General features: G+C 47.0%; 1 protein-coding gene across 3 annotated transcripts; it reads left to right on the top strand.

Annotated features, from left to right (window-relative positions):
* Positions 1 to 18: 18 nt before the first annotated feature.
* Positions 19 to 23,910, top strand: Fam187b (family with sequence similarity 187 member B). Of its 3 annotated transcripts, XM_042268624.2 has the most exons (3): positions 19 to 153; positions 777 to 3,155; positions 23,397 to 23,910. In XM_042268624.2, exons 2-3 carry the CDS (start codon positions 2,383 to 2,385, stop codon positions 23,767 to 23,769), a joined length of 1,146 nt encoding a protein of 381 aa, XP_042124558.1. In that variant the 5' UTR covers positions 19 to 153; positions 777 to 2,382; the 3' UTR covers positions 23,770 to 23,910. The 3 variants fall into 3 exon arrangements, with proteins under 3 accessions (XP_042124558.1, XP_015855967.3, XP_042124565.1); XM_016000481.3 differs by lacking the exons at positions 19 to 153; positions 777 to 3,155 and adding an exon at positions 11,215 to 12,469; XM_042268631.2 differs by lacking the exons at positions 19 to 153; positions 777 to 3,155 and adding an exon at positions 11,305 to 12,548.
* Positions 23,911 to 26,320: the final 2,410 nt, after the last annotated feature.

Raw genomic sequence — 26,320 nt, 5'->3', positions numbered from 1 at the left:
GTCCATTTTCCTCACACAGAAGGAGTTCTAACCTACAAAAAAAACTTGGACTAAACTCATGCCTTTGGGTTTCCCAGGACAACTGACCCCGGCGCGCGGTGGCTCTCCGGGTCACTCCACCCCCTGTTCATTCCCAGGAATGGATCCGCCCAGGTACACAAGGGTGGGAGCCTTGGGGCAGGGCTTGGGGGTGGGCGGCGGAGGAGGGGCTTGCGGGCCTCCCTCCCCGGAAGTGGGCTGACTCAGGTGCGCTCCTGCCCCCAGGGCCTGAACCAAGTGACCGCTTAGCCAGGAGGGCTCCCGCACCCCAGGAGACCTGTGCGGCCACCTGCTGCTCCGGCCAAAGTTGATAGGACCGCGCTCCCTGAAAACAGAGACCCTCTGGGGTATTCCACCTGCCGAGAGGGGCCGGCCCTGCCGCGCACCTGTTCGCCGCCGGTCCACACCCCTGTCCCCGGCGCCGATGGACCCGCCTAGGTGCGCCCTGCGGGGAGGTGCCAGGCCCAGCTAGGTCCCGGCTGGCAGAGGCGTGTCGCTGACGCCGCCTGCCTTCCCACTCTCGTCCCGGTGGAGGAGGTGTCGCGGGGCTTTCTGGGCTCCCAAGTTGGATGACTCAAGGAATCAATGAGGTCCCCCTAGGAGGAATGCTCTGGCCCCGCAGGCGATGCTCATGGGGACAAAACCTTTGAAAAAGTTGCGGTCGTACTTTGGCAGTTTCCATACTTCCTCCTTTCCTTAACTTGTTTCTTTTCCCCCTCGGACATCCCTCACTCTAGGTCAGGCTTCCGGAAGTTCTGATACTTAAAGGCGCTGAGCCGAGACTGGAGACGGGGAGACCTGTTTCGGTTCAAAGGTTCCCAGGCCGTCACCTGCACCCGGGGCGCGGCCAGAGGCTCTCGCCCTTCTCAGCGTTACTCTGCTACCTCCTGGTGGCGCCGAGGAGAAACGCATCCTAGGAAATTGTGAACTGGCCATTGCCTGGTGGGTTGGGAACCCTATCATTTTATTGTGTGTGTTGTAAAACTTGTGTCAGGTCACATGCTTCCTCTCAGAAATCTCCCATAGTTCCTCCTTACTCCCAAGCAAAATTCAAATACTCATACTGGCCTGATTGTCCCTCCCCAACGTCACTTTGCGCCCTTCGCTTAGTTGACGTCAACCACACTGGCCTGGTTGGTCCTGAATCAGACTTTCACACATGTCTGGTTTCGCTACCAGAATTCCCTTCCTGCTGCGGACGCCTCATCCCATTTTCCTTAGGGCCTCATTCAAAGGCAAAGGCTTCTCATAAAATTTCACCCTGCTCATGAGCCATCATGCTTTTTTTTTTTTTTTTTTTGGTTTTTCGAGACAGGGTTTCTCTGTGTAGCTTTGCGCCTTTCCTGGAACTCACTTGGTAGACCAGGCTGGCCTCGAACTCACAGAGATCCGCCTGGCTCTGCCTCCCGAGTGCTGGGATTAAAGGCGTGCGCCACCACCGCCCGGCACCATCATGCTTTTTTAAAAATAGAGGAAATCGCCATAGCCATCATTTTTAAACCAGCAGTATGCGTTACTGTATGTTTTGTACACATCACTGTTATCAATGTTATCGATATTTAAGACTTGGTCATCCTTCATCTTCAACATAGGAAAGAAAGAATCTGTCTTAGATCAGAACCCACTCTAACCTCCCCGTTTTCACTCAATAGTTTACACCGTCGAAGTCTGAGAGCAGGTTTCAGCTTAGCTCCCAGAGCAGGCTTGCCCTCCACTTCTCTCTCCCACTTTTTCCTCTTTGAATCATTTACTGTCATCTGATATTTTACAAGTCATATTTTCACCACTAATCTTGTCCCGTCCTAAAGCCAACATTGCTTAGTAACCATTCCACCCCACATTTCCCGGCCCTTCTGTAGTTCCGTGGGGCTACATGGCCAGTTGTAGTTAGTAGCATATAAGCAATGCATATAAACACTAAAGTTTTCAACACCATCAATATTAGCACCACCATCTGGGACCCAAACGTGGGAACTGTAGGGGGTGTTTGGATTCAAAGCACACCACTGTCTTCATGTACTGGACATGTAATGGTGAATAACTTGCCTTTTGAGTTCACTCTATCACTTCCTGAGGATAACTTACACACACATATTTCATTCAGTTTTTATTTTATATTCGTGTGTCTGCCTGGATGTATGTCTGTGTCCACAGGAGCCAGAAGAGGGCGTCAGATACTCTGTGATTGGAATCACAGACAGGTGTGGGCTGCCATGTGTGTGCTGGGAATCAATCCCAGGTCCTCTGGAAGAGCAGTTGGTGCTCTTTAACTGTTGAGTTGTATAAATCTGATGTGTATTTCTGAAAACTTGCTGGACTGTGGTTCACGGGGCTAAACGTTCTATGGGTGATGTCACAGTACCCAAGAAGGTTCTAAAGTTCCTTCTGAGCTCTTACTCAGCCATGCTGGCCACTCTGTGGCTGGTTAGTCTTTCTCTTCCCATGCTGTGGGCCCAGAAACTAATCAACTGTCCCTACAAGAATGTGTGCCAGTACGCCCTGCTCTCGGGCAATGACGTGATCCTGGAGTGTAACCACCACAAAGCAGTATGGTATTTCCATTCATCTCTGGAGGACAAACTGTCCAAGCTCAACTCCATGCCTAATGTGAAGATACTGCCTGGGAGCAATCTGCAGTTATCCAACCCTCAGCCCTCCCAGACAGGGCTCTACCGCTGCCTAGATGGTCACATGACCCGTGTGGTGGAATATGAGATTGACTTTCAGGATATAGCTCTGCTGCATATCACACACAAAGACCTGGGCCAAAAGCCCATGGGAAACGAGACCATGAACCTAGGAGGCGAGGTACTCGTTTTTACCCGCTGGGATCCTTGGCAAGATTGTAACTGTTGCGAAAAGCCTGGTGAGCGCAAACGTCTAGGCTACTGCTATGTGGAGGAGTCCCTAGGAAAATCCATGCCCTGCTGGCTCTACTTGAGAGGGGAGAAGGTGACCCACAGCCGCCTGCAGCCTGAACTCCAGCTACAAGCCTGCCATGTGCCCTGTGACATCGCCACAGAAATCAACCAGCCGTACTTCGTCTTTGACACTCATCAGCTGGACAAAAACACCAACTATGAGTGGCTCAGCTGTCCTTTGGCTTCCATCTACAGGTAACCAGACAGGGCCAACAGCCCTTCTCTTGGGCCTCCATCGGTGCTGGTCTCTGGGGGCTTACTGCTGCTAGAGGTCTCCATCCAGTAGACAAACTCTTCCTCCACACCCAGAAGCCTTCATGGTCAGTGGGAGCCTAGAGTCACTGGTTTGCTTAGATATTTCCACACCAGAAATCTCCTCTGAACTGGGATCTGGGCAAGAGAGGCGGAGGAAGGTGCTGACTGAGCAAAGACCTATTCCCTGCCCACACAGGCAACCTGGAGCCGCAGACTCAGGCCCAGGCTCATCTGAGTAAACATGGATGTGGTCCTGTCTGCTGAATGGACCCTGATGAATATGGTTTGCCCCTCTCTCCTTGTACCAATGCCATGTGTTTTAGACATTTCTCTTTCTATTTCTTTTTTTGAGACAAGGTCTCACTGTATAGCCTGAACTTGCTTGTTTCTGGCTAGCCTGGAACTTGCTATAGACTCCGGCTGGCTTTAAACTCACAAGAGATCTCCCTGGCTCTGCCTCCTGAGTATAGGCATGAAAAGCATGCAGCACTGTGCCTGGAACACATTTGTTTCTTCCTCTGTCAATATTTTATGTAAGTAGGCGAAGGGTCATGATATGACGTAATAATTATCAGACAAACGGGCTGGAGAGGTGGCTCAGCAGTTAAGAGCACTGACTGTTCTTCCAGAGGTCCTGAGTTCAATTCCCAGCAATCACATGGTGGCTCATAACCATCTATAATGAGATCTGGTGCCCTCTTCTGGCCTATAAGCATGTGCAGATAGAACACTGTATACATAATAAATAAATCTTTAAAAAAAATAATTATCAGACAAAGAAATATCAACAGCTGTAGATTGCATGCAAAAACTATTGGTAAAAACATAGATTTAGCTGGGCGGTGGTGGCACACGCCTGTAATCCCAGCATTCGGGAGGCAGAGGCAGGTGGATCTCTGTGAGTTCGAGGCCAGCCTGGTCTACAGAGCTAGTCCAGGACAGGCTCCAAAGCTACAGAGAAACCCTGCCTCGAAAAACAAAAACAAAAACAAAAACAAAAAACAAACAAACAAACAAAACAAAACAAAACAAAAAAAACCTAAAAAAAAAAAACCCTAAAAAAAAAACAAACAAAAAAAAAACATAGATTTATCAGGACAGCCAGAGCTATGTAGTGAGACCCTAGCTCAAAAAAGTAAGCAAGTAAATAAAAGCCAAAAACAAACAAGCAAAACAAAACAAACAAATAACCAAAATTATAGACTTAGAAAACTTTCTGGAAGACAGCTTATCGGATGTTCCCTTGTGTCTGTCCTTGGTTATTACAGCTGAGGAGGATAGTGTGGTTCCTTTTAATTGCTTTTTTAAAAAATCCTTAAGACTCACATAGTTACTTTTTTATGTAAGATTTATTTTTATTTTATGTGTATGAGTGTTTTATGTGCATGTATTTATGTGCACTCCATGTGTGTAGTGCTCACAGAGGCCAGTGGATTGCCTGGAACTGGAGATACAGAGGTGGTGGCCCTTCATGTGGGGCCTGTGAATCGAACTTGGGTCCTCTGGAAGAGCAGCTAATGTTTTTAATGGCTTAGCTACTTCTCTATCCCTTAAATCAGTGGTTCTCAACCTTCCTAATGCTGCGACCCTTTAATACAATTCCTCATGTTGTGGTGACCCCAATCATAAAATTATTTTTGTTGCTACTTCATAACTGTAATTTTGCTACTGAGTGGTGTCTCAGTTCCTAAGACCATTGGAAATATGTGTTTTCCTATGGTAGTGACCCACAGGTTGAGAACCATGCCCTAAATGGTTCTTCTAAAATGAAAATGTTGACTTCAGGCATGTGAAGGTCTTTGGAAGGTCCCTCTCCACTTGGCTTCCTGGGTCAGGTCTGTCGTTAATCTTGGTCTTTCCCAGTGGGTACTTATTTTGTGGCTTGCATTTTTTCCTCCTTTTCATTCTGTCAGACTGGTGGTTTAAAATGAGAAATCTGAGGGGGTGCTGGAGAGATGGATCAGAGGTTAAGAGCACTGATTGACTGCTCTTCTAGAGGACCTCAGTTCAATTCCCAGCAACCACATGGTGGCTCACAACCATCTTTAATGAGATCTGGTGCCCTCTTCTGGCCTGCAGGTGTACATGCAGGCAGAACACCGTATACATAATAAACAAACAAATAAATAAATAAATAAATAAATAAATAAATCTTAAAAAAAAAACCACTTGATGGCCAGTTGGGGGCACCATTTGGACAAGTTCCAGGGAGGAGCAGCCTTGCTGGAGGAAGTCCATCATTGGACTGCTTTGGAATGGGGTTGAAAATCTGATCTCTCAGCTTCCTGCTCCCACCGGCTTGCCCGCTGCTTGCTGTTAAGCCTCCCCTCCATGGTAGTCAGCCCTCTAGGACCCTCAGCCCAAATGCACTCTTCATTCTGTAAGTTGACTTGGTCACAGTGTTTCATCACGGCAACATAAAAGTACCTGACACAGCTTGATTCTGGGGGCCAGGTCCACATTCGCTGTTGTGTTCCAGAGGGAGACAGTTGATTGTGGAAGATGTGGCAGCAGGCAGGGAAGGCATGGTAGCAGGAGCAGGAGGCTGGCTGGTCACACTGCATAGTGAGCGGGGACAGTCCATCACGGAAGTGCAGATATGGTGTGGTTGGCTCCGTGGGGGCTGGATCTCCTCACCTCAGATCCTGGGACGAGAAGCAGAGAGCAGCTGGTTGTAACATATTGGAAGCACTTGTTGTGTCCTGGGCGTGTGTGTGTGTGTGTGTGTGTGTGTGTGTGTGTGTGTATACATAAATTTTATATTACTGAGTTAACTTCTTTAGTTGCAAATTTAAAACTGTTGCTTTTTTCTTGTAATAGTGTTGTTGAATTTTTTTTCCACAAATTTACCCATCAAAGCATCAAGAAGTTTTGGCTTTAGCCTCTTCCGGTGATTTGAATGAGAATGACCCCTATAGGCTCATAGATTTGAATGTTAGTTCACCAGGGAGTGGCACTATTTGAAAGGAGTGGGAAGTGTGGCCTTGTTGGAGGAAGTGTGTCACTGGGGGGGCGGGCTGACTCTGAGGTTCTCAAAAGCCCAAGCCAAGCCCAGAGTCTGTCTCTCTTCCTGCTGCCTGTGGATGCAGATGTAGGACTCTCAGCTTCTTCTCCAGCACCATGCCTGCCTGCTGCCACACTCCCTGCCATGATGACAATGCACTGAACCTCTGAACTGTGAGCCAGCCCCAGTGAAATGCCTTCCTTTCTAACAATTGCCGTGGTCATGGCGTCTCTTCACAGCATAAAACACTGACTGAGACACCTGTGTACAGCTGTAGTATGTTTTCACTTTTTTTTTTTTTTTTTTTTTTTTTTTTTTTTGTGGCTAGCCCACTCAAGGCTTTGAGCATTCTAGAACACTCTACCACCAAGCTATATCATTCCCAGCTCTTGGTCTTTTGAGGCAGGGTTTCATTGGCCCAGACTTGCCTTGAAGTCAGTGTCTTCCTACTTCTGCCTCCTAAGTACTGGAATTGTAGGCACACCCCGCCATGTTCAGTCCCATTCATTATCCTTTTGTGTCTACAGGAGCAGTTCTATTGTCTTAAGTTAATCCCAGCATTTGGGAGGCAGAAGCAGGGAGACCTTTGTGACTTTGAGGACAGCCTGGTCTATAAAGAGAGTCCAGGCCAGCTAGGGCTACACAGTGAGACCCTGTCTCAAAAAAAAAAATAAATAAATAAATAAATAAAATAAAATAAGATCTTCAAGATGGCTCGGTGGGTAAAAGTGCTTGCCACCAACCCCGATGACCTGAGTTTGGTCCCCAGAACACACGTGGTGGAGAAAGAGAATGGCTTTGACACACTGTCACCGTGCTACATGTGGGCCTGTAACCATACTCATGTTTGTGCAGGTACACCCAATGTTGTCTTAACAGTCTCCTCCCGGATCGACACATCCCACCCTGCAGGAAAGCTCCTTAAGCAGGAAGGCAAACAACTTAAAAGCTTCCAGAAGTCCCTGAAACAGACCTGATTCTCTAGGCCCCTCCCTGCCAGAGTTAGCAATAAAAGTTACAAAGAAGATTCTGAGACCACACCAGCCGCCTGGAAGAAGCAGAAGCGAGCTGGGCTGCCTGAAGAGGTACCGAGGCACGGGGAGAGGACACTCTCCAACCTGTTACGCTGCCTGCAGGCTGTGCTGTGGGCTCCAGGTTCCAGCTGTGTGAGCTGTCACCCGTGCTGGGGTGGGCCTGGGTGGTGCAGCCGTCTGTGAGTCATTTCTGCTCCGGTAAGCAGTCCCAATAAAACTCACTGATTCACCAAGTTGAACTTTGATGGTATCAGTACCTTGGACATGGACTCCCTATCTGGGATGAGTAGACGTGTGTGTGTGTGTGTGTGTGTGTGTGTGTGTGTGTGTGTGTGTGTAGTGTGTGTGTGTATATGTGTGTGTAGTGTGTGTGTGTGTATGTGTGAGTGTGTGTGTGTGTCTGTGTGTGTGTATGTGTATGTGTGTATGTGTGTGTGTGTGTGTAGTGTGTGTGTATATGTGTGTGTATGTGTGTATGTATGTGTGTGTGTGTGTGTATGTGTGTGTAGCAACTCCCCAGGAAAAGTTTTGTCACTCAACACACACATACACACACACACATACACACACACATACACACACATACACACACATACACACACACATACACACACACACACACACACACACACACACACAAGTAAATAAATGTAATCAACAGCAGAAACTAAAGTAACCAAACCACACCCCCCAAAAAATCAGGTAGTTTTAAACAAAAATCTCCATAAAAGCTCAGTTCTGTGTGGACTAGCTGAGGACATTCAAATGGCCAAAGGCTGTTTCCTTTAGGAGCAATTACCCCACGTTCATCTTCTATCAACTTTCTAAAATGTAACTGCCATGACGGACAGGGATGGTAACGTGACCTTGTGTGATATGAAGGCGGCAGAAGCCTTGCTTCTTTGTTAAGAGTGACGACTGCATTTGCTGGTCCCCAAACATGTGTGCAGTGGATGGACCATAGAAAATCATGCCTTGTCAGGTGTTTGTGTGTGTGTGGGGGGGGGGGTTGGCTGAAGAAAGGGTCAGCCCAAGATGAATTTTAGGCTCTCTGACAGCAGGGAGAAAGTTTCTATGAACTGAACCTCCAACAGCTGCTCCACGGCTTATTTATTGATGGTTACACAAAAGTAGCTTTTCTGGGTAAAACAAGTTCCTCATACCGAAGCTCCTGGTCTAATCTACATGTTTTTCTGAGGGAAAACTCCACACCTCTGCACTTTAGTCCTTCTTGTGTACTATTTGCAGTGCTCAATAATTCAAGCTATCCAGGTGCCAGGATAGCCCTGTGACCAAAGCCACGCCAAGGCTGCACAGCTCCTTCAGAAAAACAATTCTACAGGTAACAGAATCAATCACTGTTTTCCACAGTGATTTCCTCCAGGTCCAAGTACTTCTAGAAAACAACCGTTCATTCTGATGTTTACCTGAGATACAGTGAAAAACAACTATTTTGTTCTAATGTTTACTCTAGATACAATGACTCTACTAGATTTCCACCACAATGCCTCCATCACCTCGTTTCCTGTCTGAAAAAAGCACTTAGGGAAAGATTTGGGGCGGAAGAAACTGTGGCCAATATGTATTAATTTAAGATCAATTGAATTTTGCAGATATCTTGAGGGAAGAGTTAGGGACCAATCTGTCCAAAGGTCCTGAAGCCAGAATGTCTCTGCTTGGCTGGAATGCTCCAGAAGACAGGACAGAAGTTAACATGAATGGGGTGGACAGAGAGGTATGGAAATCAGAACAAGGACCAGCAAGGATTTGGCCTATCCTCAGGGTTAAGAAGTGTGTCAGGGGCTGAAGAGGTGGCTCGGTGGTTAAAAGCAAATCCTGCGCCCTCTTCTGGCTTCCTTGGATTTAGGGTACCCCTGTGGTATAGGGTACCCAATGTTATGTATGCAGGTAAAACACCTATACACATAACATTGAAAAGTTATTTTTCAGGCATTGGGTCTGGAAAGATGGCTCAGTGGTTAACAGCACTGACTACAAAAATGCCCTCCCTCCCCTCACTCTTGCCACCTATGGCGGGTGAGAGAGCAGGCCCTGCACCTCACCAGCTGCAGCACTCAGCACACAGGAGAGCTGGCCCTGCCCCTCACCAGCTGCAGCACACAGCACATAGGAGAGCATGCCCTGCCCCTCACCAGCTGCAGCACACAGGAGAACGGGCCCTGCCCCTCACCAGCTGCAGCACTCAGCACACAGGAGAGCAGGTCCTGCCCCTCACCAGCTGCAGCACACAGCACACAGGAGAGCAGGCCCTGCACCTCACCAGCTGCAGCACTCAGCACACAGGAGAGCAGGCCCTGCCCCTCACCAGCTGCAGCACACAGCACACAGGAGAGCAGGCCCTGCACCTCACCAGCTGCAGCACTCAGCACACAGGAGAGCAGGCCCTGCACCTCACCAGCTGTAGCACACAGCACACAGGAGAGCAGGCCCTGCCCCTCACCAGCTGTAGCACACAGCACACAGGAGAGCTGGCCCTGCCCCTCACCAGCTGCAGCACTCAGCACACAGGAGAACAGGCCCTGCACCTCGCCTGGGCAGCGCACTAGAGCTGACCCTGTTGGCAGGGGCGCAGGTGAGCAGGCCTGTGCCCGTGAGAGCAGGAGGGCTGCCCCTGCCCTCTCCCTCATACACCATGGGTGGCAAGGGTAAGGGACATATGCCCTTCCCCTCTCACCCCTTCTCACCCGTGACAGGCGTGAGAAGGGAAGAATTGGCCCCACCCCTCACCAAGTGCAGTGATCTGGAGAGTGGGCCCTGCGCTTCACCACTGCAAAACAGTAGAGCTGGTCCTGGTGATATGAGTGCGGTGAGCTGGACCTGAGGGTCTGGAGCAGGAGAGCTGGTCCTGGTGATATGAGTGCGGTGAGCTGGACCCGAGGGTCTGGAGCAGGAGAGCTGGTCCTGGTGATATGAGTGCGGTGAGCTGGACCCGAGGGTCTGGAGCAGGAGAACTGGTCCTGGTGATATGAGTGCGGTGAGCTGGACCCGAGGGTCTGAGAGCTGGCCCCTCTCCGCCCTCTCTGCTGCACTGGGTGAGCTGCAGGGGCAGTGCTGGAGAGCTCCCCCTGGTGGTAAAGATGAGGGAAAGCCGGCGGTCTCACTGACCCAGCTACCACCCAGGCCCAGAACCAGGATTGTGAGATACCCCACCCCAACACCCACCTCATCTGTGAACTGCTGGAACGTGTGAAGGGGCCAGACCTGCAGATCCAAAGCTGCAGGATCTCCATGACACAAGACAACAACAGGATATCCAAGAGGAGTCCCAGGGAGGGCCCAGGATCTATCATGTAGCAGAAGCCAGCGGCCTCGAACCAGACCAATGACTCATTGTGATGAACACTTGCAAGTAAAGATGTATGGACTAAAGGGTTTACCGTGTGGCTCACTGGGCCACACTACAGCTTCCACGCTGAGATTTGTTGTTGTTGTTGTTGTTTTGGTTTGGTTTTTGGCTTTACTTTAAAATTTTGATTTTTGGGGGAGGTTGCAAAGGTCAGAAATGAGGGGGGACAGGGAGATGAATGGGATTGGGATGCACAATGTGAAATCCACAAAGAACAAAAAGTTGAGAGAGAGAGAGAGAGAGAGAGAGAGAGAGAGAGAGAGAGAGAGAGAGAGAACTGGCTGCTTTTCCAGAGGGTATGAGTTCAGTTCCCAGCACCCACATGGAGGCTCACAAGTGTCTGTAACCTAGTTCCAGGAAACCTGACACCTCTTCTGCTCTCCAGGATCCTGTACACACACACACACACACACACACACACACGGGGACACACACACACACACACGGACACACACACACACACACGGACACACACACACACACACACACACACGGACACGGACACAGACACAGACACACGGACACAAAAACTCACAAACATACATACATAAACATGAAAATAAAATTATTTTTAAAAAGTAGAGCGTGGAGCTGGGCGGTGGTGGCACACACCTTTAATCCCAGCACTTAGGAGGCAGTCAGGTGGATCTCTGTGAGTTCAAGGCCAGCCTGGTCTCCAGAGTGAGATCTAGGACAGGCACCAAAACAACATGGAGAAACCCTGTCTCGAAAAACAACAACAACAACAAAAGTAAGAGTTTAATCCCATCATCAGGAGGCAGAGACAGGCAGATCTCCGTGAGTTCAAGGCCAGCCTGGGCTACATAGTTCCACGGAAGTCAGGGCTACACAGTGGGACAATGTGTTTGGGACATAGTCTACACATGCAGGAACAGTATGTTGAATGTTCACATGCGTGACACCAGTGCCACTGCCTGGGCTTGAAAATCCCCTCTTGGGAACGCAGATGACAGAGAAAGACCCTGACTAGACAAATTCCATCCCAACTTGTCACAAAGGAGGTGGTGGCATGTAGCCTCTTTGTTCACCCCCCTGCTCGACTGAGGCTTGAGTTCATGAATGACCTCACAATGTCCAGGCTGGTGGCCAGTGCTCAGCCACCTTCCCAGTCCACCATGCTTACCATCCTGTGGACACTGCTCAGCCTTGTGCTCCCCGGGTTGGGGCTCCACCTTCCTGTCAGCTGTCCCAGGGCCAAGGAATGTCAGCTGGCACTCCTCTCCAACAACGATGTTCTCTTGGAATGTAGCATCTCCAATGCGCACTGGTTCTTCTTTGGGCTGGACACAGGGGACAAGCCCATTAGCCTCTCCATTATTTCCAACACGAAGCAGAATCCAGACGGTAGTCTCCTTATCAAAAACCCATCACCCTTCAACACAGGCCTCTACAAATGCCGGGACAAGAATGGAAACCAAGTGACTGGGTATAAGATTGATTTCCAGGATATCAAAAGGCTGCATGTCACGCACATAGACCTGGGTCAGAAGCCCCTGGCGAATGAGACACTGCACCTGGGCCACAGAGAGATACTGTACACCCGGTGGGAACCTTGGCAGAAATGCAACAGCTGTAAGAGCCAGGGCGAGCGCAAACGCCTGGGTTACTGCTATGTTAAGGAGCCTCTGGAGGAGCCCATACCCTGTGGGTTCTACTTGGGAGAGACAAAGACATACTATGACCGAGTAAAGCCTGAGATGCAGGTGGAAAAGTGCCAGGAGAAGTGCCAAGGCCCTCTGACGGGTGGGGACTATGTCATCTTCGATAACTTCAGGCTCACGGAGTCAGATTCTACACAGCTCACCTGTCCCTTTGCGTCCATCTACAGGTGACGAGACCTTTCACCAGCTCTGCCCCTGGTCCCTTGTCCCAGGGTTCTTCACGGTCAATCTGTGCTGGGCTAGTAGGTGCGTCTTGGTAGGTCAGCCCCATTGGTAGTCATCAGGAGTCAGAGCATGGGAGGAAGCCAAGGATGCTGGAACACACCTCTCTGAAACATACAGCAAGTGTATGTGTACAAAAGTATACTGATTGTAGGGGAAGAGCTTTGTTAACCTCCTTAAGCGTCTCACACTCTTTAATTTCTCTATTGTTTGAAATGATAAGATTCTTCAAAGATTCAGGGGACTGTGCTACTCTGATTGCATGGCTTTAAAGACATCATTAAAGTTTTCTCTGGAATGTGAATCTGATCGATGCATGGTGTGGTGACCTATGGAAGAGCTGGCTCCCGTCGGCTTTCGCTCCTCATTGAGTTCTTCCGGTTAGGTCTGTTAAGTTCCCTCTTAACTCTGGTAGTTTATTCACCCAGCTTGTTAGATTCACATAGAGGAATCTTCAGGATTAATGTGTTAAAATCATTTTTAATGCAGCATTACTCATGAGATAGTCCGTGGTTGTATGTAAAGTCACAGGGGGTGAGGAAAACATTTTGTGAGTGAAGATTGTGAATATTTTGAAGGCAATGTGAATGTTTTAAACTTACTGTTTCCTCATCTTTTTAATTATCTGCTATAACTATTAAGCTTTTTATTAAACCAAATAAAGTCATAGTACTCAACATGAAGAAAAGCAATCTCACAGTTCTATAAAATTATGTTAAAATATGCTCGAAATGACAAAGAAAAAAAATTTTTTTTTTCCAGACAGGGTTTCTCTGTGTAGTTTTGGTGCCTGTCCTAGTTCTCGCTCTGTAGACCAGGCTGGCCTTGAACTCCCAGAGACCTGCCTGGCTCTGCCTCCCCAGTGCTGGGATTAAAGGCGTGTGCCACCGCCGCTGGTGACAAAGGAAAATTTTTTATTATTAATGTGCTTTTGTGATGTTTAAATATTCAGAATTAGTGGCAATACTTAAAGTGTGTGTGTGTGTGTGTGTGTGTGTGTGTGTGTGTGTGTGCTTTGTCAGAGTAGTGTTACAGCTAGAGGGCTGACCAAAAGGGATTGAAAGCTGAGTCAGGCATGGTGGTGCATACCTCTGATCCTGGCACTGGGGATGTCCATTCAGGCAGATCTCTCAGTTCGAGGCCATCCTGATCTACATGTCAAGTCCTAAGCCAGCTAGGGCTACACAGTGAGACCCTGTCTCAAAAAAGGAGGAGGAATCGAAAGCTACTTTAGACTGATAAAGGATGCATGAAATATTCAGCTGCTACCTTTATAGATGACTTCCTGTCTATCAGTATTCACAGCTCCTTTGTATTTGAGAATGATCAGAAAGAGGCCCAAGTTCATGTAATTCCAGAAACCCCTTCTTTATTTTTTTAGAGATGTATTTTATTTTAGGTGTTGAGTGCTTTGCCTGCATCTGTGAATGTGCACCATGTGGGTGCAGTGTGCCCTTGGGGCCAGAAGAGGGCGTCAGCTGGTGCTTTTAACCACTGAGCCGTCTCGCCAGCCTGAACAAAACCATAATTAGAGCCTAAAAGTTCCCCGAGTCCAAGATGTACACCAGGTGTTTCTTATTTCTCCCTGACTTGGGTCTTTTGCCTCCAACCTTTTTATCACAGATTTGACTTCCATTCCTCGGGTATAGAGCAAAGGGCTGAGTGAGGGCATCATTACAGGGTAGAGCAGGAGGAAGGATGTCCCGAGGCTCTCTGTGAACTTGTTTTGTGGTTGAGTGTAGACAGACATGCTATAGCCCCGGGGAATAAAACCACAGCCATCAGGTGAGATCACGAGTCTCAAAGGCTTTCCCTGTGTCTTCTGTGGGTCATTCTTCTCAGCACACCCTTAACAATGAGACATAAGAGATCAAACCAAGTCCCAGGGGTGTGACCCACAGAAGACAGTAACCATGGAGAGTTCATTTTCTAGGAAGGTTGTGTCCACACAAGCAATTTTAATCAGGCTTCTTACACACAAAATCATCCACCCTGGGATGGCTACAGAGAGGCAATTGGAAGATCAAGGTGGTCTGAACTGTAGACTCCACAAAACCACAGATCTGAGCCACTGCCAGAGGACCTTTTGGGTGCATGATGACCCCATAATGCAGAGGTTGGGAAATAGCTTCAAAGCAGTCACAGTGTCAGCAACACACACACACACACACACACACACACACACACACGCACGCACGCACGCACGCACGCACGCACGCACACACACACTCTGTGGAGCTCAGTCCTAAAGTCACACATAAGCGCGGCTAACTTTCTTCTCCAGCCCCTTGAGATTCCGTAGCATCTGGAGGGAGGTGCTTGGAGTAAAATGGAGGTCCAGGAAGGAGAGATTGAAGGGGAAGAAAGACATGGGTATGTGGAGAGTGAGGTTTGGGAATAACTCGAGTATAATTGCTGTGTTCCCCATCAGTGTCAGAATGCAGATGACAGAAATGGTTGGAAGAATCATCTCCAGCTAGGTCAGAAAAGCCCATAAGATAAAACCTGGATTGCTGATAGTGATTCTTGTCATTGTTTTTTGTTGACTTTAGCTTACAAGTCACAGCCTCTTATTGAGGGAAGTCAGGGCAGGAACCGTGGAGGAATGCTGCTTGCTGGCTCATGGGTCCATGCTCAGCTAGCTTTCTTATTCAGCCTAGGAGCACACACCTAGGGGATAGAGGACTAGACCCTCCTACATCACTCAAGACAATCCCCTACCGACACATCCGAAGGCCAATCTACTCTGGGCAGTCCCTCCCAGGTGATTCTAAGCTGTCTCAAATGGACAATTAAAGCTAACTGGGACAGGACTCCACTCTAAACTTGAGCTATTTGATTGATGCTTGAACTGATAAGATCAGAGAAGGCCGGGAAGGTGCCTCAGCCCCTAAGGAAGTATTCTGTGGAGACCTCCCACCTCCAACCTGGTTCTTGTCCTACCCTCCTCCAAGAATGGAGTGGACAGAGAGGGAAGGAGACATACCCGAGGAACTTGGTCAGTCTTAAAGGGAGAAAACAGTGTGGCAGTCTTGGCAGCAGCGGATGCTGAGAAACATTCTAGTGCTCAGCAGTTCACAGTTCTCAGGTTCAGAGCACGGCGCTGCCGGTCTCAGAAGCAGTGGGTCTTGGAGGATGGAAAGAAACGAAGGCACGAATTCATTTCTGTGGCACGACGGAGTCTGGGGGTCTTGGAGTCTGAGGCAGGGAACAGTCTCTCTGCCTGCAGCTGCTGCCGGAGTCCTGGAGTGAGCGCCCCGCATCGTGTGCAGGGAGCCTCCCAAGAGGCTTGGAGAAAATCCTCCTCCTCCTCCTCCTCCTCCTCCTCCTCCTCCTCCTCCTCCTCTGTTGACTCCTGCAGTCATTCTGTTCATGAAATTTCAGGGAGTCTGATTTTTGTTGTTTTGTTTGCTTGGATTTTTTTTTTTAGGTTTGTCAAATATAGCCTTTATTATGCAGAAGCATGTTCCTCCCAGTCCTACCTTTTCTTTTCTTTTTTTTTTTTAAAGAAATTTTGATCCCCCTCTTCCCTCCTCCCACCCCTCCAGCCTTCCCCCCACCAAACTACCCCCACTCCCTCCTCCAAGAAGGTGAGGCCTCTTATGGGGAGTCAGCAGAGCCTGGTACATTCAGGAGAGGCAGGTCCAAGACCCTCCCCTTGTATCAAGGCTGTGCAAGGTGTCCCACCATCAGTAGTGGGCTCCAAAAAGCCAGCTCATGCACCAGGGATGGATCCTGACACTACTTCCAGGGGGCCCCTTAAGCAGATCAAGCTCACAACTATCTACTCAACTAGTCCAGTCGTTTGGAGGCTCCACAGGTGTTGGTCCAAATTTCATGAGTGCCCATTGGTTTGGTTTGGTTGTCTCTGTAGGTTTCCCCATCATGATCTTGATGCCTTTGTTCATAGAATCCCTCTTCTCTCTTCGACTGGACTCCTGGAGCTAGGCCTGGTGCTTGGCTGTGGATCTCTGTGTCTGCTTCCATCAGTTACTGGATGAAGTTACTATGATGACGGGGTAGTCACCGATCTGATTTCTGGGATAAGCCAGTTCAGGCACCCTCTCCACTATTGCTAGTAGTCTAAGCTGGGGTCATCCTTGTGGATTCCTGGGAGCTTCTCTAGCACCCAGTTTCTCTCTATCCCCATGATGTCTCCCTCTATCATGGTATCTCTTTCATTGTTCTCCCACTCCATCCCTGTTCCAACTCCACCATACCATCCCCTTATGTTCTCATCCTCCATCCCCTACCCTCCATTGCCCACCCCTTATCCCCAGTTTATTCATGGAGATCTCATCTATTTCCCCTTCCCAGGGTGATCCATGTGTTCTTCTTTGGGTCTTCTTTGTTAGCTAGCTTCTCTGGAGCTGTGAGTTGTAGTCTGGTTATCCTTTGCTTTACATCTAGTATTCACTTATGAGTGAGTACATACCATGTTTGCCTTTCCGAGTCTGGATTACCTCACTCAGGATGGTATTTTCTAGTTCCATTTATTTGCCTGCAAATTTCATGATGTCATTGTTTTTTACTGCTGAGTAGTACTCCATTGTGTATATGTACCACATTTTCTTTACCCATTCTTCAGTTGAGGGGCATTTAGGTTGTTTCCAGGTTCTGGTTATTATGAATAATGCTGCTATGAACATAGTTGAGCGTGTTTCCTTGTGGTATGATTGAGCATTCCTTGGGTATATGCCCAAGAGTGATATAGTTGGATCTTGAGGAAGATTGATTCCCAATTTTCTGAGAAACCGTCATCTGATTTCCACAGTGGCTGTACAAGTTTGCACTCCCACCAGCAGTGGAGGAGTGTTCCCCTTGCTCCACTGTTTGAGTGTAGTCCTGGCTGTCTTGGAAGTTGCATTGTAGACCAGGCTGGCCTCAAACTCACAGAGGTCTGCCTGCCTCTGCCTCCCGAGTGCTGGGATTAAAGGCTTGCGCCAACATCACCTGGAGTCTGATTTTATAGAGGTGCCAGGGCACCAGCTGGGTCCTGATTGGCTGAGTGTGCCTATGCAAATAAGGTGAAAATAGTACTATCAGGGCAGAGGTATCAAACCTGGTTGGAGAAGGAAGAACACAGGGCCCAGTAAAAGTTCCTAAAGTTCCGAGTCAGGTCTGCTCTGGGCTTGGTCTCTACAGAGGTGGGGACAGTTGTCCACATGACAGTGATGACACACACATGGGCTGCCTGCTCAGCCTCTGGCTGCAGTTAAACTTGGGAGGGAGGTCTCTTAGCAGAGGTGATGTTTTTCTCCTGCCTCTGCCGCTGCTGCACTAACAGCGTGAGCAATCAGCTCTCTCTGCCCACTGCTTTGCCCTCAGGGCTGGAGCCTGCCTCGCTGTTGGAAGAATCCATACTTGTAGCTGGAGGGCTACTCTCCAGGTTCCCCAAGCCCCGCAGTCCCACAATCCACTTATAAAATAATCACTCAGACGCTTATATCACTTATAAACTGTATGGCCGTGGCAGGCTTTCTGCTAACTGTTCTTTTATCTTAAATTAACCCATTTTTATAAATCTATACCTTGCCACGTGGCTGGTGGCTTACCGGCGTCTTTACAGGTTGCCTCTCCTGGCCGTGGCTGCAGTGTCTCTCCCCTCAGCCTTCTGCTTCCCAGAATTCTCCTCTCTCCTTGTCCCACCTACTTCCTGCCTGGCCACTTGCCAACCAGTGTTTTATTTATATATAGAGCAATATCCACAGCACTTCCCCTTTTCTTCTTTTTTTAAAAAGGAAGGTTTTAACTTTAACATGGTAAAATTACATATAACAAGACAATTACCGAGCAAGAATTATAGTTACAATATTAAAGAAGATGTCCTATCTATCTTATATTTGTGAGTTTAAGGTTTTATATCTAACTTATCTTTTATCATAACTGAGGAAATTACAACTATCTAGTTTTCAACCACATCAAAGACCTGAGAAGGAACATAATGGTACCTGAGAAATGGTAGATGGATGCAAGCAACTTTCGGGAATCTTGCAAAAGTAGACCAAGACAGCTGGCAGCCTGGACAGTCACCTAATGTTTCTCAGCATTGTTGGTGCATTCAGATTGGCTACAGGCCTAGAATATCTGACAGACCATTTTCAGAAGCAGGAATTCTGAAAGACCATCTTACCCTGTCTTGGCAGAGTACAGTGGTCGCTTTCCTTGTGTCCCGCTTGTCCAGAAAGGAGAGCAATGCATTTGTACTGTCAGCCATCAAGGCAAGGGCAGTTCTTTGCCCAGTAGGCCATTTTGTGCCAAAGGACAAACTTCCAAATGGAAATGTCTTAGAAGCCCAACATTCTCTCGGGATCAATTGGTGCAGCCAGGAGCAATTGTGTCTCACATCAACAGAATTTTAAGTTATTTAAATGCCATATTCTCTAGGTCTATGAAGTGTTTGAAGATTACCTATCTATCTGAAATATATCTATGTATACCTAGAAAACTTAACTAACATGGCTACAGATATGATTATCATAGATGACTAATTATTAATCTATTTTTAATTATCCATTACAATTTTAAATGAGTTACATAAACATAATACCTCAAACAAGAATAGAAATATATATATACACAGTATAACAATATTAACTTCAAGTTTGTATCAATAAACTAAAATCCATACCAATGTAAAACATTTTAAACATAAACTAATATCTATACCAATGTAAAACATTTTAAACAAGTTTTTCTTTAAAAGTAGATTCATTAATCTACCCTTTTATCTTATCATGTCCATATCCTCCTATATATCTAATCATATCCCCTTTTTCTTTTTTAGAAAGAGATCACATTTATAATCAACCTGTTTTAAATAAAAATATTGGTTTTTCTCTGTCCCACACCAGAGGGCTCTTCTGATTTGGGACACAAGAATCTCTTAACCATTTTTTTTAAGCAATATGTCTGGGTTTAGAGGGGGAGTGAGCCAATTCCACCTCTAAAGCCAGCTTGGTATATTTGGGAATTTGGGCGTAGCATCTCTTACTACTTCCTGCTGGAGGGGGGCGCTGTATCTTATGGGGATGAAAAGAAAATTTTAGACCTATGGGGTAGTCCGTGAGGCTGTATTGTTTGAACCAGTTGCCTTGAAACCGCTCTGGATGCTGGATCATCTGGGCCATGGTGTCATCGGAGACCTTTCAGGGGGTCTTGGCTGTTGAAACCTGATGTATCTTAATCTGGAACAAATCCATAGCCTCTGGCTTTCTGTGGAAACAAAAGCAGAACCTCTTTTCCAAAGCAACATATCCTTAAATCCAAATTTTGAAGTCAAGTTACCTTTAAAATATACATATTGGTTTAATTCAACATCTTTTTTGATCAAATGTTTTTTTGCAGTTAAAAATCCCAAAGACAACACAATCCAGATTGTCTGTGTAATATTCATCTTTACGTGGCTTTTTACATTAATTTTTTTGTCTCTTTCAAGCCTACGTATATTTTACACACATTGTAAACGATGTTATCTGAATCAGTCTTTTTGTGAGCCTATTGCTTTAAACTGCATCCTTCTAAGCCTGAAACAGCGCTGTGGCGGCTGGCTCCGCCCACTTCAGCTTCCCAACATGGCAGTGGTACGTTTTCCGCCATCTCTGGGAGTCATCAAGTCTCAGAAATAGTGGGTCTAAGCTTTTATCAAAGCAGCATGTAGCCCAGAAACCTTTTTTTTTTTAAATACTAGTAAAGACTAAATCTACTACACAGCATAATGTGCCTCTGGCAGACCCCTCATTCCCGCCATACTGCCGGTCAAACGCACACGCCAGGAACCCGCCAGTGATCAAACCTGCGTTTTGCGGCGTCTAGCTGCTCATATGAGACAAGAAGCAGGAACCTGGTTTTGGCTCTGTTTAGAATTGGTTATTAAATATTCTCAGGTTTAAGGTGGAAACTCGAGCCGTTGGGCGCCATTTGTAGCTGGAGGACCCACCTACCCATGGCGGCTGGATTAGTGTGAGAACCTGAGATCAGATCCCCAACACCCACCAGGCGTGACAGCATGCACCTGCAACTCCAGCCCTGGAAGCTGGGAGGGCAGAGAAAGGGATCCCCGGAGCTCACTGGCTAGCCAGCCTAGCAGACTTGAGAGACCCTATCTCAAGAAATAAAGGCAGGGGAGCTGGAGAAGTGGCTCAATGGTAAAGAGTGCTTACTGTTCTCTCAGAGGACCTGACCGACTTTGATTCTTAGCAGCCATGTCTGGTGGCTCACAACTGCCTGTCACCCTAGCTCCAGAGGGACATGCTCTCTTGCACTGTGCATGCTGTGCATACACAGACATGCATGCACATACACAGACACATACACATGATGGCTTAGCCGTTAAGAACAATTGCTGCTTTTGCGTAGGACCCAGGTTCAGTTCCCAGCACCCATATGGCTGCCCACAACTGTTTGTAACTCCAGTTCCAAAGGATCCAGCGATCTCTTCTAGCATCTGTGGACACCAGGCACACGTGGTGCACACACACAGATGGAGGTAAAACACTCATACACATAAAAAATAATAAATAAAGCCTTAAAAAATCAAGGTAGAGACATGGACCCCTGGCCTCCATGTGCACGTCTATATATACATATATATATACATATACATATATATATATACATGTACACACACTTCTGTACATGTACGCATACATGCATACATACACGAACACACACGTAACGGTTGGGTACAAATTAAATGAATGTGCTTTATGAGATGAGCATGAGCTGTTGGAGGACAAAGTGATTTGTCACTTTAGATACGAACGGTCTCTCCCCCTTCCCAAGAGCTCAAGTGTTGAAGGTTCGCTCACCAGCTGACAGGGTTTCTGGAAGGGATTGGATCCTGAGATTAACTCCTCGACGGAGTCATAATTTAATGGCACTGTGGAGAGATGGTAGAAAAAGTGACCTGAGGAAGTAGGTCAGTGGGGTATGCCTGAGAAAGATAGACTTGTGTCTACCTCCTTCCCGTTTCCGTTTCTTGGCTTTCATGATGTCAATAGCCTCCTTGACTACCTGCTCTGTCTGTCATGATATCCTGTCTTGCCTCAGACCCAAAGCAATGGATCTGGCCAATCTTGAGAAAACTCCAAAACCATGGGCCAAATGTTTCTCTCTTCCTTCATGTGTTTTTCCAATGTGTTGTCCCCTGATTAGAAATCTGACCAACACAGGAGTTGTATTTGCTCGCAGCCTGAAGTACCACAGACTTGGGGTGGCTTAAGACAAAAGAATAGTGGCTGGAGGGATGGCTCAGTGGTTAAGAGCACTGGTTGCTCTTCCAGAGGTCCTGAATTCAATTCCCAGCAACCACATGGTGGTTCATGACCATCTATAATAGGATCTGATACCCTCTTCTGGCCTGCAGTTATACACGAAGAGCACTCATACATAAAATATAAATAAATAAAAATAAAATAAAAAAAGACAATAGAACTGCCTGGATGTGGTAGTAATGCCTTTATCCTAGCACTGGGAGGCAGAGGCAGGTAGATCCCTATGAGTTCCAGGTTAGTCAAGGCTAGTGAGACCCATCTCAACAACAACAACAACAACAACAACAACAACAATTCTCCACTACTTTGGAGCCTGGAAGTCAGAAGCAAGCTGTCAGGAGGCTGCCTTTCCTCTCAGGTACTGGGTACCGTCCATCCCTGATTTTTCCAGCTTCTGTGGGAACCAGAGACCCTCTGACGTTCCCGGACTGGAAGCTTCATTCCCCACCCCCACCTCCACCATTTCTTGGCCTTCATCCAGGGTATCTTTATCTGTCTTGGCTACAAAAGGTCACCAGACACGTTGGACCTCAAGGCCACTCTACCCCAATATGATGTCATCGTAACACATTGACAATAAGCCAGTTTCCGAGTATGGGTTGCATTCCGAGATTCTGGGAAGTGCATAGATTTCAGGTGGACACTATCCAACTCCAGACTAGCCTGGGCCCCGTGGACTAATTGTGATGTGTAAGAGGGCTGCTGGTCACAGGATCTTGTCTGAAAAGTGTCATGTTCGACAGAGGCCCTGTAACAACACCGTCTGCTCAGGATCCCCTCTGTCTTCTAGTCTCATTGGACATGAAAACCCGACTCACTCATTTGCTCAGTAATGTTCTAGGCACCCAGGAAACAGTGACGAACATAGCCTCCTCCTGCTTGCTCAGAAAAATTAACTATATTTTTATTTCAGGACAAATAAGACAACAGGACATTTTAAAATAATGTGTTCTCTTTTTGAGAGTGGGGGTTCTCTCTATGTAGCCCAGGCTAGCCTCAAACTTGCCATCCTCCTGCTTCAGCCTTCTGAGTGCTGGATCCCTGGTGGGTACCATCACATCTAACTTGAAATGCAGTATTTTAAACATTGCTCAGGGCTGATGGCAGGTGTGTGTGTGGGGGGGGGGGGATTAAAATCCTAAGTGGGGAACCAATCAGGGAGAGGCCCTTCTGAGAACTGGTCACTCTGGCCAAGACAGGAGGAGATGAGACTGCCCTGTGCTTTGAGCAACAGTCTTCCAGGTGGAGGGCACAGCAGAGATGGAGGCGCTCAGGCAGCGAGGTTGAGAAAGCCTAACACACCGGTGTGGCTGGGCATTATAAGAGGAGGGGACCGTATTCCAAATCCTTCAAATTACCTCGAGGCAGGTGCCGCCACTATAGGCCCGTGGTCAGATGAGGAAATAGATACTCGAGAAGCTAGTGGCCTTGGCTCAGGCTACCCAGCCAGCCAGAGGTAGCGGTCTAGAAGCTTCCCAGGCCACACCTCCCAGCACCCCCTGGTAACTTTTACAGTGCTCCGCGGAGCTGTGGTCTGCCTTCAGCGCCCCGTTCTCTCCAGGACCCCAAAGTCTGACCATATGCTTCTCCCGTGCAGGCCTGTGCGCTGGGAAGCCAACAGCATCCCCCTGACCTGGCGGGAGCAGCTCTCGGGCCAGGACCTCAGCAGCTTCATGGACCTGTACAGCGGTGGCCGGCAGCTGCAGATCTTCCAGCCAGCCGTTTACAGATGTTTTGTGCAGCAGGAACTGATAGCCCAGTTCAACCCCATAGCCTCCGTGGATCTGCTGGGGGCTGAGAGTCAATCCAAACGCCCAGGGCAGCGGCAGTTCGGCAAGGCAGACCCGGTCCTCAGGGGCCTGCAGCTCGTCCTGCTGATGGTCTCTGTGCTGGTTGTGGGAGGGCTTCTCTGTAAGGTGGTCTTCCGTCCCATCCAAGGCAAGAAGAATCAGGTCCTCCTGGTGAAGTAAGCTGAGCCCTCTGGACCCAAGGCGACCTGTTCCCTCTCCACTGTCTCATCCTTAGCTCTAGCCATCCGTGGCAGCCTCACACTAGCCCCCGGAGGTGTGTGAGCCAACACAGACCTGGATTAAAATCTAATGGCCACGTCACGCCTTGTTCTGTGCCTACTTGGTAAATCGATTGGTCATCCCATTGCACAGCAAGACTGTCTAGTCATTGAAGAACTGGGACTCTGGGGTTCCACAGAGGGAAGGAAAGAGGGGACCTTCTCAGGGTGTATGTTGTGACTCTCTCTGGGGAGGTGGGAACAAGTATCTCTCCATATTGGACACTAATGACAGACTGAAGAAATGAATCCACCCAAGCCTGGTTTGGTGCACTAGTGAGTTTACTGGGGTTCCTTACAGGAGAACGAATGAGGGGGTGCTTATATGAGTGAGGGTGACTGTAGATGAATTTCTAAATGGTCTTATTAAATAAAAAACCATGGAGCCAGGTATAGGGATGAAAGCCTTAAAGATCAGGGAAATAGTGATAGCCACCGACCTTACCTCTCCAGCTCTACAGCTTCCAAAAGGGAGTGACTTCCTGTCTACCCACGCACGCCTTTATTGCCTTGCTGTTCTGCCCTCTCATTAGCTCTTAGCCCAGCTACCTCATTTCCTTGTCATTGCCTGTCTGTACAGACCTCCAGGTCTCTATGGTTGGTCCTAGGATTAAAGGCGTGTGTCACTATGCTTGGCTGTTCCCTAGTATGTCCTTGGACACACAGAGACCCTGCCTGTCATGTGATCAGATTAAGAGCATATGCTACCACTGCCTGACTTTTGTGTTTACTTAATGGCTTGCTATTTCCTCTGATCTCCAGACAAACTTTATTAACATACAAATAAAATATCACCACATTTCAGCACAAATATCATGACATTTTCCCTTTTTTGTCTAATAAAAATAAAAAATAAAAAAAGTTATAACTAATACAAGAAAAACATACACAATAAGTACAATAACTATACACAATATATACAAGCAATAAATATATCAACAATGTCTATCCCATTTGCATTTGACAAATTCAGAAAAAATATTCCATTATCTATCCTATTTTGGTAAATGTACCTAATTCACTATCTATCCTAACTTGTATTACCAACAGAAAACTATCTTATGATGTCTTTCAAACTTATACACTTAACACCTCTTAATGAGTTTCTTTTCTGAAATTTCTTAACAAAGAAAATTGTTACTACAACTATCTAATCTTCAACTCCTTCAGAGACCCAAGAAGGAAATAATATTACCTAGTAAAACAGGAAGTACAAATAAGTAACTTCCAAAAAAATGTGAGTTGACAGAAACAGCCAGATGCCTGGACAGTCACCCAGGGTTTCTCTGCACATTGGGGCATCATCTTCAGACTCATTTGTGAAGTAGGATGTACACAAGGCCTACAGCTCAACCTCACATTCGGTGTGAGTATTCCATATATCAGATAAACTTGAATTCTGCCAATGTCCTGTCATGATTCAGGATTTTAAATTCTGGAAATTGCTGGTGTTTTTGGAATTTGGCTGCCTATTCTGCTTGGCTTGTGGGTGGCTTCATATCAATTTTGATGGCATCCACAGCTTATCTTCTGTAGAAACAAAAGCAAAACCTTGTCCCCAACATAACATATATCCTGGTTTCCATTCTGAGGTCAGCACATCTTTAAAGTATATAGGCTGATTTAATTCTGTAGTTTTTTCTATTATCCAATGTCTCTCCACAGCTGTTGTTCCTTTCTCATTAGCACTGAGAAAATTCAAAGTTAATAGAGCATTATATAATCTATTTCTGGGGGTTTTTGTTACCCCTCTCTATTTATTTATTTTATCCTTTAGAATCTGATTTGATCTTTCTATAACTGCTTGGTGTATAAGATTACCTGTGATATGCTTTATATTGTAATTAGCAAAAAAAAAAAAACTGTTTCATTTTACCAGAGACATATGCTAGAGCATTATCAGTTTTAATTTGTGCAGGTATACCCATGACGGCTATAACTTCTAGCAAATGCGTGATTACAGAATCAGCTTTTTGAATACCATATAATTCTGATTTTTGAACTGAATTATAAGGACTTTGAACCACTTTACTTAAATTTTCTGATTTGTAACCTGCCTTTCCTTGTTTGTTTGCATATGTATAAAATGTAAGAGATCCAGATATGGGTGTTTCCCGTACAATGTGAGGAAAAATCCAATCAGCTCAGTTATAAATTCAATTCTGTTGCTTTTGGGATATTTGCTGTTAATCTCTCCCAAAAAATTATTGCAAGCTCTTTGCCAAGGTTCACTTTCTGCTCATTATTTGCCAATGTCCTCCTTATTTAAAGGTACGACAATTCCTGCTGCGTCTATTCCTGCTAATTGACCAAGTCTCAACTTTCCTTTTAAAATCAAATCAGAGATCTTTTTACACATATGTTTTTAATTTTTTTTCAAGGCAGGGTTTCTCTGTGTAATTTTGGTGCCTGCCCTGGATCTTGCTCTGTAGACAAGGCTTGGCCTTGAACTC

This window comes from Peromyscus maniculatus, chromosome 1 (genome assembly GCF_049852395.1).
Source record: "Peromyscus maniculatus bairdii isolate BWxNUB_F1_BW_parent chromosome 1, HU_Pman_BW_mat_3.1, whole genome shotgun sequence".
Classification (NCBI taxonomy): Eukaryota; Metazoa; Chordata; class Mammalia; order Rodentia; family Cricetidae; genus Peromyscus; species Peromyscus maniculatus.
Note: the sequence above shows the minus strand (reverse complement) of the source record. Positions and strands in the feature narration are given on the sequence as shown.